Source organism: Nesoenas mayeri (genome assembly GCF_963082525.1).
Source record: "Nesoenas mayeri genome assembly, chromosome: 15".
Taxonomy (NCBI): Eukaryota; Metazoa; Chordata; class Aves; order Columbiformes; family Columbidae; genus Nesoenas; species Nesoenas mayeri.
Window position 1 is genome coordinate 10,871,847 of NC_137559.1, and position 12,113 is coordinate 10,883,959.

The 12,113-nt window shown below is 43.8% G+C and overlaps 2 protein-coding genes across 2 annotated transcripts; one reads left to right on the forward strand and one right to left on the reverse strand.

Annotated features, from left to right (window-relative positions):
• Nucleotides 1–1,178: 1,178 nt before the first annotated feature.
• On the reverse strand, nt 1,179–7,343 carry PMM2 (phosphomannomutase 2). Its single transcript, XM_080354065.1, has 7 exons — nt 7,117–7,343; nt 6,098–6,174; nt 5,065–5,156; nt 4,255–4,354; nt 3,635–3,710; nt 2,377–2,492; nt 1,179–1,437 (listed from the first exon to the last, which is right to left on the reverse strand). The coding sequence occupies exons 1-7, from the start codon at nt 7,211–7,213 to the stop codon at nt 1,333–1,335; spliced, it is 663 nt and encodes a 220-aa protein (XP_080210191.1). The 5' UTR covers nt 7,214–7,343; the 3' UTR covers nt 1,179–1,332.
• Nucleotides 7,344–7,968: 625 nt separating this feature from the next.
• On the forward strand, nt 7,969–10,323 carry TMEM186 (transmembrane protein 186; the record flags this gene model as incomplete). Its single annotated transcript, XM_080353981.1, has 2 exons — nt 7,969–8,073; nt 8,614–10,323. The coding sequence occupies 2 exons, from the start codon at nt 7,969–7,971 to the stop codon at nt 9,349–9,351; spliced, it is 843 nt and encodes a 280-aa protein (XP_080210107.1). The 3' UTR covers nt 9,352–10,323.
• Between the last annotated feature and the right edge of the window lie 1,790 nt (nt 10,324–12,113).

Here is a 12,113-nt window from a genome sequence, read left to right on the forward strand (position 1 = left end):
GGTTTTTTTTAAAAGCATTTTAATATCAACTCGCTGGCATTACCGGAACAATTAGGTATGAGAGGCGGAAGACAAACCTCAGCTGTTGGCGATGGCTGTGCAGGACTAGAAAGCTTTTAAAGGCTGAACATACTCAGGTATGTGCACAGAGCTGGTTGTATTTGAGGCTGAAAACACATCAGGGTTTGGCCCTGCACAGCATGTTTTGCACAGGTAACTTTCTGCAAATACAGGAAACAACCGCGCATTAAGTAACCAAATAATCAGATACTTCACACTCACGTGCCAAAGCAGCAGCTATTAAAACCTGTCCATCTTTACACAGCCTTCCTGTGCTGCTCCAGTTTGCTCCCATTACAATGGTTGATGCTGAATTACTCTGTGGAAGTTGGCACAGGAGGAGGCTGTTACAAGACAAGATAGTTCTGATGCATCACAGCTACCACCGCGCCTTTTTTCCTGAGCCCTTTAGGGGATTTTGGTTTGTACACAAAGGTTGCATTCTCCCCTTTTTTACTGCATAAGTACCACAAAGTTGGAATTGCAAAGATTCAAGTCAATAATTGTTTTGTAAAGACAGGCAGCATACAACAGATCTGCTTTATGTATTTTATTTGCCAAAATGACAAATTGAAATAGTAATTTTTCAAGATAAAATGAGATTTGATGCTCTTTTGCTAAAATAAGCTGTTCATACACATGATTACTTTCCTAATGCCAGATAAGAAAAGTAATATTAACTGTTACACTGATTATTGTGCTTCAACTTGAATTTTAATCAAAACATTTTTCTTGGTACTAAAAATCTCATATACCCTTAATGCCTTAGCAGGAAAATCAGAAATGTAATTTTGCTACTATGCTCAAGTTAATAGATTTTTTTCAATTATTTTTTAGATTTAGAAACAGTATGCAGAAAGTGGAGGTACCATGAACCGTGCTGTGCATTGGCATTACAGCGGTGCTGAGGTCACTCGAGCAGCCGTTGGTCCAGCCTTCCCAGGGGTGCTGGACCCAATGCACCTCCTGGAACATGTGTGAGGTCAGGACTGCTGGCTCAGTTCTACCTTCCCACTCCCAGAAAGAAATAAAACCTGCCTCTTTTACTCATCTTCCAGTTTTAAACAAGAAAAGTCCAACTGTCTTACAATTCATGTCTCTATAGCATAAGGTAGTATTTAAAAAAAACCACTCTAAAATGTTCATCTATTCAATAGCAGCTTCCCATCTGTAATGACTGGTCAATTATGGAAAACAATACAGAATGAAGGAAGATGGTTTGAGTTATTAAGGTGTCTTAACTGTTTCTTAAGTATGAATTCCCTAAGTATTTTATTTAAAAAATAGCTCTTCACAGATTCTTCTTGTGTCCTGGGGTGACGTGACGCTGTGCCCTTCTGTCCTGGAGTCTGTGAAAATTTCATAGTCATTCCCTCCCTGAAAATGGAGAGGAAAACAGCAGAACAGGATTTAATGTTATTTAGCTTAACCTAGAGTCACAGTTGGGGTGGAAAAGGGGCACACAAAGGAAATTCTGCAGAGAAGGGAGATAACATAGTCATGTCTTGGATGTCTTCCAGTAAGCTAAAAACTTGCAAACTACCATTTTGAGGTTTTGCATAATGTGTTTGTAGCACACCTGTGCTGCAGCTGCTGCTCAGCACCACCAATGCTTATGGGAGACGTCCTGACCTGCATGTCAGCGCTGGGACTGAGAGAGCAGAGCTCTCAGCACAGGCTTAGCCATGTTCTCAGTGTGGTATAGCAACCCAGTATTGACTTTAAAATTTAAAGCTTGTATTTTTCATATAAAACTTGGCAGTTTTAGGTTTATAAAACTATAACGTTCTTTGTAATTTACAGTATTTTCAGAAGGCTCTGAATCCCCCTCCAGAGCTGTTTAGCTCTCTCCAATGACTAAGGACAGGGATTCTATGTAATTTCAGTTTCTCAATGTGGAGACAGAGGGGTTAGCAAAGGAATGGTATTAAATTCAATGGAAAATAAATACATTTAATAATCACCAGCCAACACTAAGCATCTGTCTACAATAACCAAACAGAATAATGTATTCTATGTAGCCATGTCACCTAGGTTTTTAACATAATTACAGAAGTTCAATTTATAAATATATTCCAGTATTAATTCTGTCAAGAACACTGTGTTCACTTCAGGGAACAGAGGAAGAATCTGTGCTTAGGGCGATCTCCCGGCATTACGCTGGCCAGTATTGCACACCCAGGTAAACACTGACACACGTTCACATTTAGATTCTGACTTCAATTCTTGTCAGGCACAAGGCAATTGGTCAGAACCCACAGTGCTCGTGGTTTAAAACAGAAGCTCTGAAATGTATATACAAACCAATATACTCACTGGCATAGTCTTATCTCCAAAGAAATAAATAGTCTTGTACCCGTCGTTGGCAACGATCCCTAAGCAGTACCTCTTATCCCAGCCGTCTGGGAACACATCGAAGCTTATCTGGCCTCCTAGGAAAGACATGAACCAAGCAAACTTTGTTTTAGTGTAACAACACCTTTCTGAGAGGAGAGTAAGTGTGTGAAAACTAAACTGGGTAAGATTTTTGGTCAAGGGAGCTTTGCAGAAGTCACAGAAATGTTCTGAGACCATGGAGTTAAGTGTTACAAATACAGAAAGTGGTTTATGGGGTATTAGTTATTACAGTTGTGTTTTACAGATTATTATTCACCCATTAAACGAATATAAAAGGCTTCGTGTATTCTCAGACACTGACTGCTCTCTAAACAAACTCAACCGTTTTTTAAAAAGTTGCATTTAATCTTTTTACTTTTAGAAAGAAATTACATAAATGAATACAGCTGTTGGTGTACGTACAGCCATGAAATCTTATTCACAAGATTTTCTAGAGCTTTCAGAACAGAAAAAGGAGGAAATCAGCCTTTTTAACACAGCCTAACAGGACGACTGCTGTTCCAGTTCCAAATCCTTGGACTTTACCAGTACATAACAGTGTGATTCCCAGTTGAAGCGGGTGTCAAAAAGGTACTCAGAACATGCTTTAGCTGTATTGAAGTTCATTTCTGCCTTAGTGTTTCAATCCCACATCACTAATGGCAACCACACTTCCTTATAATTCTGAGAAATAATAATGTGGTGATATACCGTCAGGGAGGAGAAAAAAGGCATGGAAAATTAATTCCTCCTTATTATCACTTTTTAAGCTTGCACTTGCTTTTGGATTTTTCTTTCCTTCCTCCCACACAATGCAGCTACACAACCGAACCAAGGGCGACTGGAACAGCACTGATATAGCATTTCTGATCAAAACTGATTCGCGGCAACAACTCTGACTAATCAGAAGCATATAATATGTTTCAAAATGAGCAGAATCAGTCACACAACTGACATTACAAGACAATAAACTGATGACAAGCCATGAAGTTCTCTTTGTTGATGGATTTAAATTAAAATGTACCAAACGAAAGCCTAAGAGGAAAAAGAGGCTTAGTCTTGCATGCAGTGCCTGCAACCACCCCCAGAGAAACAACTGTCACATAAATCAGACAGGATATGTCATACCCATAAGAGGATATGATTTAAATGAAATTTAAATGAAATTATTTTACATGGAATTTTTAAAATGTGATACCTATAGAAAATGTGAGGCCTTTTCCTGCAAATTCTCTTCGTAAATCAGCTACAAATTTCTCTCTTATATGTTCCTTCTGTTTAAAACAAAACAAAACAAAAACAAACCAACATCAAACATCAGTTACACAATGTGTTAATTCATCAATAAAAAGATTATAACCCCCCAAAAACACCCCCAAAATATCCAAAGGTCCGAGTACCAGGAGTAGTGGGATATAGCTATATTTTATTACTGAAAGCATACTGAGACTATTGCAACTTCAATCTGCTACCTACTTGTAGAAAATGAGAGCAAAATGAGCCCAGATATGTATGGTTTTATCTGTGACAGGGTTTGCCAGGAACCCTGTGTGTAGAGACAAGATGTTTGGTACTCTGGATACAGGGTTAAAAGAAACATGAGCCAAATCCACCCCTTCTGCAAGTAATTGTTAACTATTGCCACAGAAAAACTATTGTCTAGTTCCTGAAGTCTGAACTAAGAAGTTAGTTATACCACACGGAAAGGATTAAAATGAAAAAAAAATGCACAAAGTATAAAAGCTTTTTAAAAATCATAACCTGGCCATAACTGCCTCCTCCAGAAGAGCTGGATATGTTTCAAGAGTTGAAACTCACTTTATCAAGTTCATAGAACTCAATTCGTTCTTCCTGGCTGCAGCTTCTTCCAATGGGGGACACATTTAACATCCCGTTTCGGAACTCAATAAAAGTGCCCCTGAAAAAGAATTGATGAATGAGACACCAAATAGATGAAAAATTGCTCAAAATGCTGAATATCACAAAGAACTTTCATTTAATTCTGAAGACAATGGGAACCAGATGTCTCCTTCAGCCTCTCACTGTACACATAAAGAACAATGTGCAGTAATCAATACCTCTGGCATCAAGGAGTGTTGTGGCAACATCATCATCCTTACTGACTTGTCCAAGTATGTTTGGTTTAAAAAGTGTAACTGGAGCATCCTCTCAACCCAGTTCTCAGACTCCAACAGGCTAATGTGTGAGGTTTGGGGTGAAACAGCAACATTTACAGCAATCTCGGCCGTGTGTCCAGCCAGGCTCACATGTGGTATGTATTAATGTCTTGAGCAGCTGCAGCCTCACATGTCACACAGCACTGATCTTCCTGCACGCTTCTCATCTCTGGAAAACATTATGCTGCCGAATTCCAAACGTGTCAAGGAAATACTCGTACTTCAAAACGGAACTTCCTTCCCTCCTAAATAAAAATGCTCAATCAGTATTTCAAACGCTGTGCTCTGGTTGGGACCTTGTCTTTGTATGCATGGCCTGAGCTCTGTTTCATGCACACACCGTTCCTAAAACAGAAATGATTCATTTTGCACTGAGCAGCCTGCTTTACATATTGATGCTCAACTCTAGCACAAAGAATATAGTGACACTGAGATGCGTGTATGCACATACCTTTTCTTTGGCAGTTTAATCTTTGCAATATAACTCAGGCAGTAGTTGATTAGATCTTGAAGTACGTCCTCACCCAGGTGACCCTGAATGTTCTAACAAAATAAATACCATTCAACCAAGGGTCCAGAACTTGAGATTTTAAAAACGAGTCACGTGGAAAACACAGATAATGCATAATCAGGCATGGTCAACACCACGGAGACACGTGCCTTCAGTAACTAACTCTCGCTGCACACACGGTACCAACTAACAGCTCTCATTTCTCTTATCTTTTTTTAACTGTAATACCAAACTTCCATTTAATATGCTCCCTACTAGTACCTGCTTTAGAGGGAAACAGTGTGGGCCCAACAGAGCAGACCTAAACAAAAAAGTTGCAGTTAACGTCTACTGTAGCCAAGAAATGGAGATGGTTACTGAAGTAAGCTGGAAACCACTACTCAAGTCAGCAGTTTCAGCCAGGTTCTCTTTAAAAGAGAATTTAAATTACAATTAAAAAATTAAACTTTTAAATCTCCATTACTTATGTTGAACTGATGAAGCGTATCTAGAATCAGTTGTACATTTATATTATTTATCTTCTAGCTTATGCAACATACCAGAATGTGCACTCTGAATTAATACTAAAAAGCAGCTACTAGACATCTACGAGACTCTTCCTGAACCCTAAGGCCCAACAGCCATCAGGTATGAGATGCCATATCCCATAGGACCTCCAGGAGGAGAGGGCTTGGCCACATTTGCTATGGATAAGCTGAGGGAAAGGCTGTTCCAGGATTTTCGCTGCTCTTACTCGATCAGATGCTCCAGGCTCCAATAGCTTTTGGTTTTGAGAACACCCCAAACAATAAAGCTTAAGGTGCAGATTTTCATTATGTGAATCAGAGCACCAGGTGATGATCTCTTACAGATGTAACACATGAAAACAGCAGCAATTCTGGCCTTAGAAAGGTGATTATAGAGGACTACACTGTGGCAACAAAGCTAAACCTTGCTTAGAAAATTTCTCTTTACTGGAAATTTCACACCTTACCTGCTTGCTCAAGAATTTCCCATCTTTGTATGCTACGAGACCATTTTCTGGAAAAACGTAGTCAAATTTTTCAACCACTATAACCAAACAAAAAGAGAGTGACTTATAATTTCCCCTGTATGTTTAATGCAGAGATGTCTTATGCATAAGTCAACATACAGCAAACATTAGATCATAAAGCATGAAAGATTCAGCAGCATAACATCAAGCACAAGATTAAAACCACTTCCATTTCTCTCCAAGATTAACACACACCTCAAATCACACATAAGTCTTTCAGTTAAATTACCTGTACTTTTGCCTAAAGGCTCTTCCTCTCCTGCAAGTATATTAAATGTAAGGAAGTACTGAACACCTTAAATATTACAAAATCCTGGCACACAGCCTGGCTAGAGAGCAAATCAAATACTATTACAGGTTTGTTTTATCAGTGCTGCTAATGCACAGCAAATGTCCAGGAGCTGTGAGAATCCTACTACAATGCAAGATGATACAGCGCTCTGGACAGCACCTGTAAGCCACACCAATTCTGAATTATCTCAGCATTGCCAAAGGCTTCAACTATGTAAAGACCATTAAAGAGTCTTTGGTACAGAAAAGGAAATGCCTCTCAAAGGACTAAAGCAAGAGTTCACCTCTGCATCGTCACCCCACAGTGAACGAAATCAGACCCTTCAGGGATGAGCTCAACAACTGAGCAGCTGCCACGTGCACGTTACCTACATAACTCCATTTTAAAAAGGCGTTATAATGCCTTCCTAAGGTACAGTCAGGATGTCACTACTAGTAGCCATCCCTTAACAAGACACCGAGATATCTGTATAACGCAAACACAGGCTGCAGTTTCTAAATGCCTGTAAACGGATTTTCATAGATTGAGTGCAACGCAACCAAACCAGGAAAGAGGGGAACAGCAAGGAAGGAGAATGAGCAGGGAGGGTTCAGCCTACGTGGAACGGTCGCAGCAACTTCCTTGTGAGCGGCTGCCCAGCCGCTGTCCCGTCCTGTCCTGTCCTTACCGTCCTCGCCCAGCTGCTCCTTGATCTTCTCAAAATCGGACCCACCCACGACTCCAACCTTCACCCTCTGCCGCAGCCGCTGCAGGAACGCGGCCATCTCCGCTGAGATCCTCTGCGACCCGAAAGAAAACAATCAGACCCGTCAGCATCCTTAGCGTGAGACCAGCACCTCTATTTCGCGATAATATTTTAAAACCCGCCGTATTGTGCGGGACTGTAAAAAAAAGGGAGGATTTTTTTTGCCTTTAACGGCAGAGCCAAGTCGCACACAGGGCATCACGGAGCAGCCCCCGATGTGGCTACACATCCTGTAACACACCCAGCGGCCCGCAAGCCAAACCGCGCCCGTTCAGCGCCGAAACGCGCTCCGTGCCCGAGCCCCGGCTGCCGGCACGAACCGACCGCTCCGGGAGAGCCCAGCGGCGGAGAGCCGGGGCCCGGCGCCCCGGGCGGGCGATGCCAGGCGCAGCACACGCCCCGGGACTGGCCTGTCGCGGCGCGGTGAGGGTGCCATCCACGTCGAAGAGGCAAATCGCGCCGGCCCGCGCCGCCATGGCCCCGCCGGGAAGCGGGACGTGCTGGCCCCGCCCGCCGCGCGGCGGTTGGACGTGGCGGCGCAGCCGCGCTGCGGGCCGGCGGAGCCATGGCGGCGGTAAGCGGGGCAGTGCCGCGGTCGGGCCGGGCTGTCCGTTCCGCGGTCAGCGGTGCCGCCCGGGGGGCGCCGGCAGCGCCTCAGCGCGGAGAGGGGCGGTCCGCGGCGGCGCCTGACGGCCGGTAACGACCCGGGGGGTCGGGCCGCTCCCGCGGGAGCCAGGGCCGCGCTCGGGGCTGGGAGGGCGCGGAGGAAGCGGCATGTTCGTTCCTGTGCCGGCACGGCTGCCGCTGCAGCGGGTCCGCGGTGTTGGCGTCCCCGGGCCCGAGCCGGTAGCGCCGCCGCCCGCTGGGCTGCGCAGCCCCGTACGGCACGGCCGGCAGCGCGGGCGTGGGGCAGCGCAGCCCTTCCCGTTCTCCGTTCCCGGGCTGTGCACGTTCCTGGTGCCCGCCCCCTCTCGGCGTGCCGCTCTCCTCCCTGTTACAGTGCTCAGTCGTCTTTGCTGTGTCCCTGAAATAGTTTTTGAAGTGGTTGTTTAAAGTTTCACTATTTGACCGGCTGGCAGGCCCACGTTCTCTTACCCCCCTGCTTAAAGCAGCCTGTAGAGCTGGCGTGTTCGCCTGGAGGGTGCTCAGAAAGAGGGCAGCATGAGATGCCGTGGGGTTACACAGCTGACTGGCATCGCGGTGTCATCAGAACTATTTCCCCATCTCATCTGCAGGGAGGGCTGCAGGCACGAACACCAGTCCTCTGACATAGAACTAGTTTTAAGTATAAGGTTACAGAGAGCTGGGGCGGGCGGGCAGGCTTACGCTGCCTTCAGGTACCTAAGGAGCAGGCACTGAGCTGAACGCGATTCGGTTATGAAGACTCAAATGATGATCTGTGGGAATATTTCCTTGTAGGCCAGGCTCTGCAGGATTAGGACTAAAGTCTGCACACCACAATCTTTTGGGAGATGTCCACAAAACAAGCTCTGGACACGGTCATGGAAAAAGGACGATGCTCGCCCACCCTGCTTTTTTGGTACATGGGAGCGTTTGCAGTCACAAAACTGGCGAGTTAATGGTGTCAATAATTATCTTGGGAGGCGGCGAGTGCCGTGTGTGTGTCTGTGCCATTCGGCCCCTGCTGCTGTGGTCCAACCACAGGCTGCGGATGAGAAGACAGAAGAGTTCAGACTGGTGTACAGGTTCCCGGGGATCAAGTACTGCAGGGTGCTGTCCCGGCTGAAGCTGCTGCAGACCGCCACCACCGCCCTCACGCTGCCGCCCGTCTGCTACCTCTACCTGCAGGGCCAGGTTTCTCAGAATATCCTCTTGTATACGACCGGCCTTGCGCTCTTCGCTGGTGCAATGTTGTATGGTATGAGCTACTTTTTCAGACGTATTATTGGATTAATCTACTTAAGCGAGACCGGCCGTACTGTCAAAGTGGCCCACTTGACGTTTTGGGGAAGACGGAATGACATTTACTGTCCCATAGAGACAGTGATGACTTTGGATGAAACTGGAGATAGCAAGGGCGAGCTCCTTCACCAGTTCAAGCGGTATAATAGTAAAGAAATTTTATATTTTACAATCAAGTTTGGCCAGATTATAGACAGACAGAAGTTTACTCAAATATTTGGAGAACTTGAGTGACACAGCAGCTAATTTTCAGTGATTTTCCGTGTTGCTGGTTCATTGTGCTTATTCTTTAGTGAAGTTTAATTCATTTACCAAACTGCCATACTACATGCTTCTGCCACTTCCCTGCGCAAAGGCTGCTGGTGAGTGCATGCAGTGTATAAGTAGAAATGGTAAAGAACGATTCGCTGGATCTGGATTCAGTGTCTTTGCAGCTTGTTGAAGGTGTGAGCAGCCTCTCGTCCGTGTCGGATGCCGTGATGTGCACAGTGTGTTGTCACCAGCAGTTCTGGGTCTAAACTGCGCTACTCGGAACGTCAGCTGCGTGGTTTTGGAACAGGAAAAACTCTGGAAGTGAAATGCGGTAGCTCTGCCAGCGCATCCTCATTTTAATTTAATTGCTTCTTTTAGCAAATTTTAGGTTGGCCAGGAAGCTGACTATTGAAATTAGAACATGTTTCATGCATACATATGACCAATAATGCCGGATGTCAGAGACCACGCTCGTGCATTCATGGAATGGAGGTGACTGGGAGGAGCCGTCTGTAGTGCTGTGTAAGGTGTGGGTGCTTTCCTGGTCCTCCAGGACGTGAACAGAACTGGGCAAAAAAAAGGGTGCACGTTGCAAGACACACTGAGAGTTCGGCTGGAAGGGTAAGTCAGAGACTGGGCCAGCATTTCAGGAGCCTCTCCTAGAAATTGCCTCAACTACACTGCTGTGAGTGACAGGGACAGTCTGTGATCCTTTGTTCAGTGTGGATCTTACTGCTCGTCAGTTTGGAGCTACTTGTCCTTCTTTGCATATGTTAATATTTGTTTTGTATGTACGAACGCCATTTAATCAATGCTGTAACATTTGAATTGCAAAAACTCCAGTAAATGTTACCAGAATTCTCTTAAACTGTGTGAATTAACTGTCTTCTGTGAAGATTACCTTATAGCGTGGGAAAGAAGTCATCTCTATCTCTTGATGTGTTTACTAATTGGGGCATATTGTAACATCAAAAGCTCTGTTGCCAAATACTCTTTCCACTCCCTACTCCCTCCATCTGGGTTTACCTAAAATGAAAAAAGGTAAGAAAGACACCTAAAAGCTATGGTGAATTAAGGCTGAAAATGTGTACTTTGTGTTCTGTTGAGCTTGGAGGGTTGATCACCTCAGCACCTGTATCTGTGAGGGTCAGTGGTCTTGTTTTGCGGTTTTAGTTCGATTCCTCTCTTTCCAAACCCAAAACCTCAGCAGGATGAGGTGCAGGATTTAAACTCGAGGAAGAATCAAACCTCATCACTTGTAACAGGTGAAACAGAGAAACTTGGGAGTGTTCTGTTCCCTGTTTCTCCCTCACACATATTGAAACCTCTGTCTCTTGGTGAATCAGCAGATGCAGGTAAGGAAAATTGCCATTTAAGAGCATGGAGTAGCCCTGATTTACTGTTTATTCATGTTGAACTTTTCCTAATGGGGGCTCCCTTATTTTAAACTTTGGCTGATAGTGTGTGATACAGCAATATCAAAAGGGAAAACTTGGCTTAAATGCTGAGGCAGCAAAATACAGTGGACTGTAAGCATAGAGCATGTTTTCTGTAGGCTTGTCTTCATAAGAATGTATTTAATATGCACTAATGATTCTGTTTAGGTCTGTATTAGGTGTAAAGTAAGAAGTCCAGGGAAGTTCAATTATAAATATTTTATTTAAGAATATTGATTACACATGAGATGTCATCTGTGTACAGTTACTAGTTACACCATGAAGTGTAGTTAAGTATTTGTTTCAACATTTATTTGGCACTGTCCACAGTATGCTGTAAACAATATTAACTTTATATGTTTCAGCTGCAGTGCTGTCTATGTATTCTCTAACATGACTTCATCAACATGTTGTACACAATTATACAGTTACTGAGTGTCAGTAAAAATTATAAAAACACCTAGAGTATTCATAATAAAAGTGAAGATGTGGTAAGACTTCAAATTACTGGACCTTTGCTTCTGTAAAAGTGTACGAGACTTGCTAGAGACACTTACTACCACTATTGCACTGATATGTTGAACAAACTAATTCCCAAAACGCTGCCAAAGACAGCTCTCGGTTTGAGTTTCCTCTGGCTGATAACATGCTTACAACGACAGCGATGACAATGAGGTTTTGTTGAACACCAGTTCACCAGTCCCTCCCCCAGATTTCTACAACCTCTGTTCAAAAACCTGCTCGGGTTCTGAGCAGCTGGTACCAGAATTCTGGTTTCTGCAGAGAGGTTTACAGAAAGCCCGTAATCGTTAATCTAGCAGAAGTGAGGGTACTTGAGCAGCACTCAACAAACAAGGGAAAACCATGGTTAACACTTCTCAAAGCAGGTAAGAAACGTTTCACATGTTGGTAGCTGTATTAACCCTGTAAATCTTTTCACTGCTGTTTCTTATTATATACTTTAATATTGTGCTCAGATCCCGATAGGGCAACTGTAAAGCCCATTGTGGTCCCTAGTTTTTGGTGCACAACAGGAGGTTAAATTTGGCAAAATTCAGATGCTTGCTAGCCAACAAAAAGAAAAAAAATAGAGGCACCGGACCTATTCAAGTCAGCATTAAGCAGAGAGAAAACATAGTACAGAGACATCCAAAACAATTCTCCGAAGACAAACAAATTAACAAACTGACACTTTTTGGTCCTGTGGCTTTATAGATCTCTGAAGTATCGATGACTTAGAAGTCACTATCAGAACAAAAATAGAATTTGCATTATAAATGTGCAATCAGGACTAGGCCTTCGCTGTAG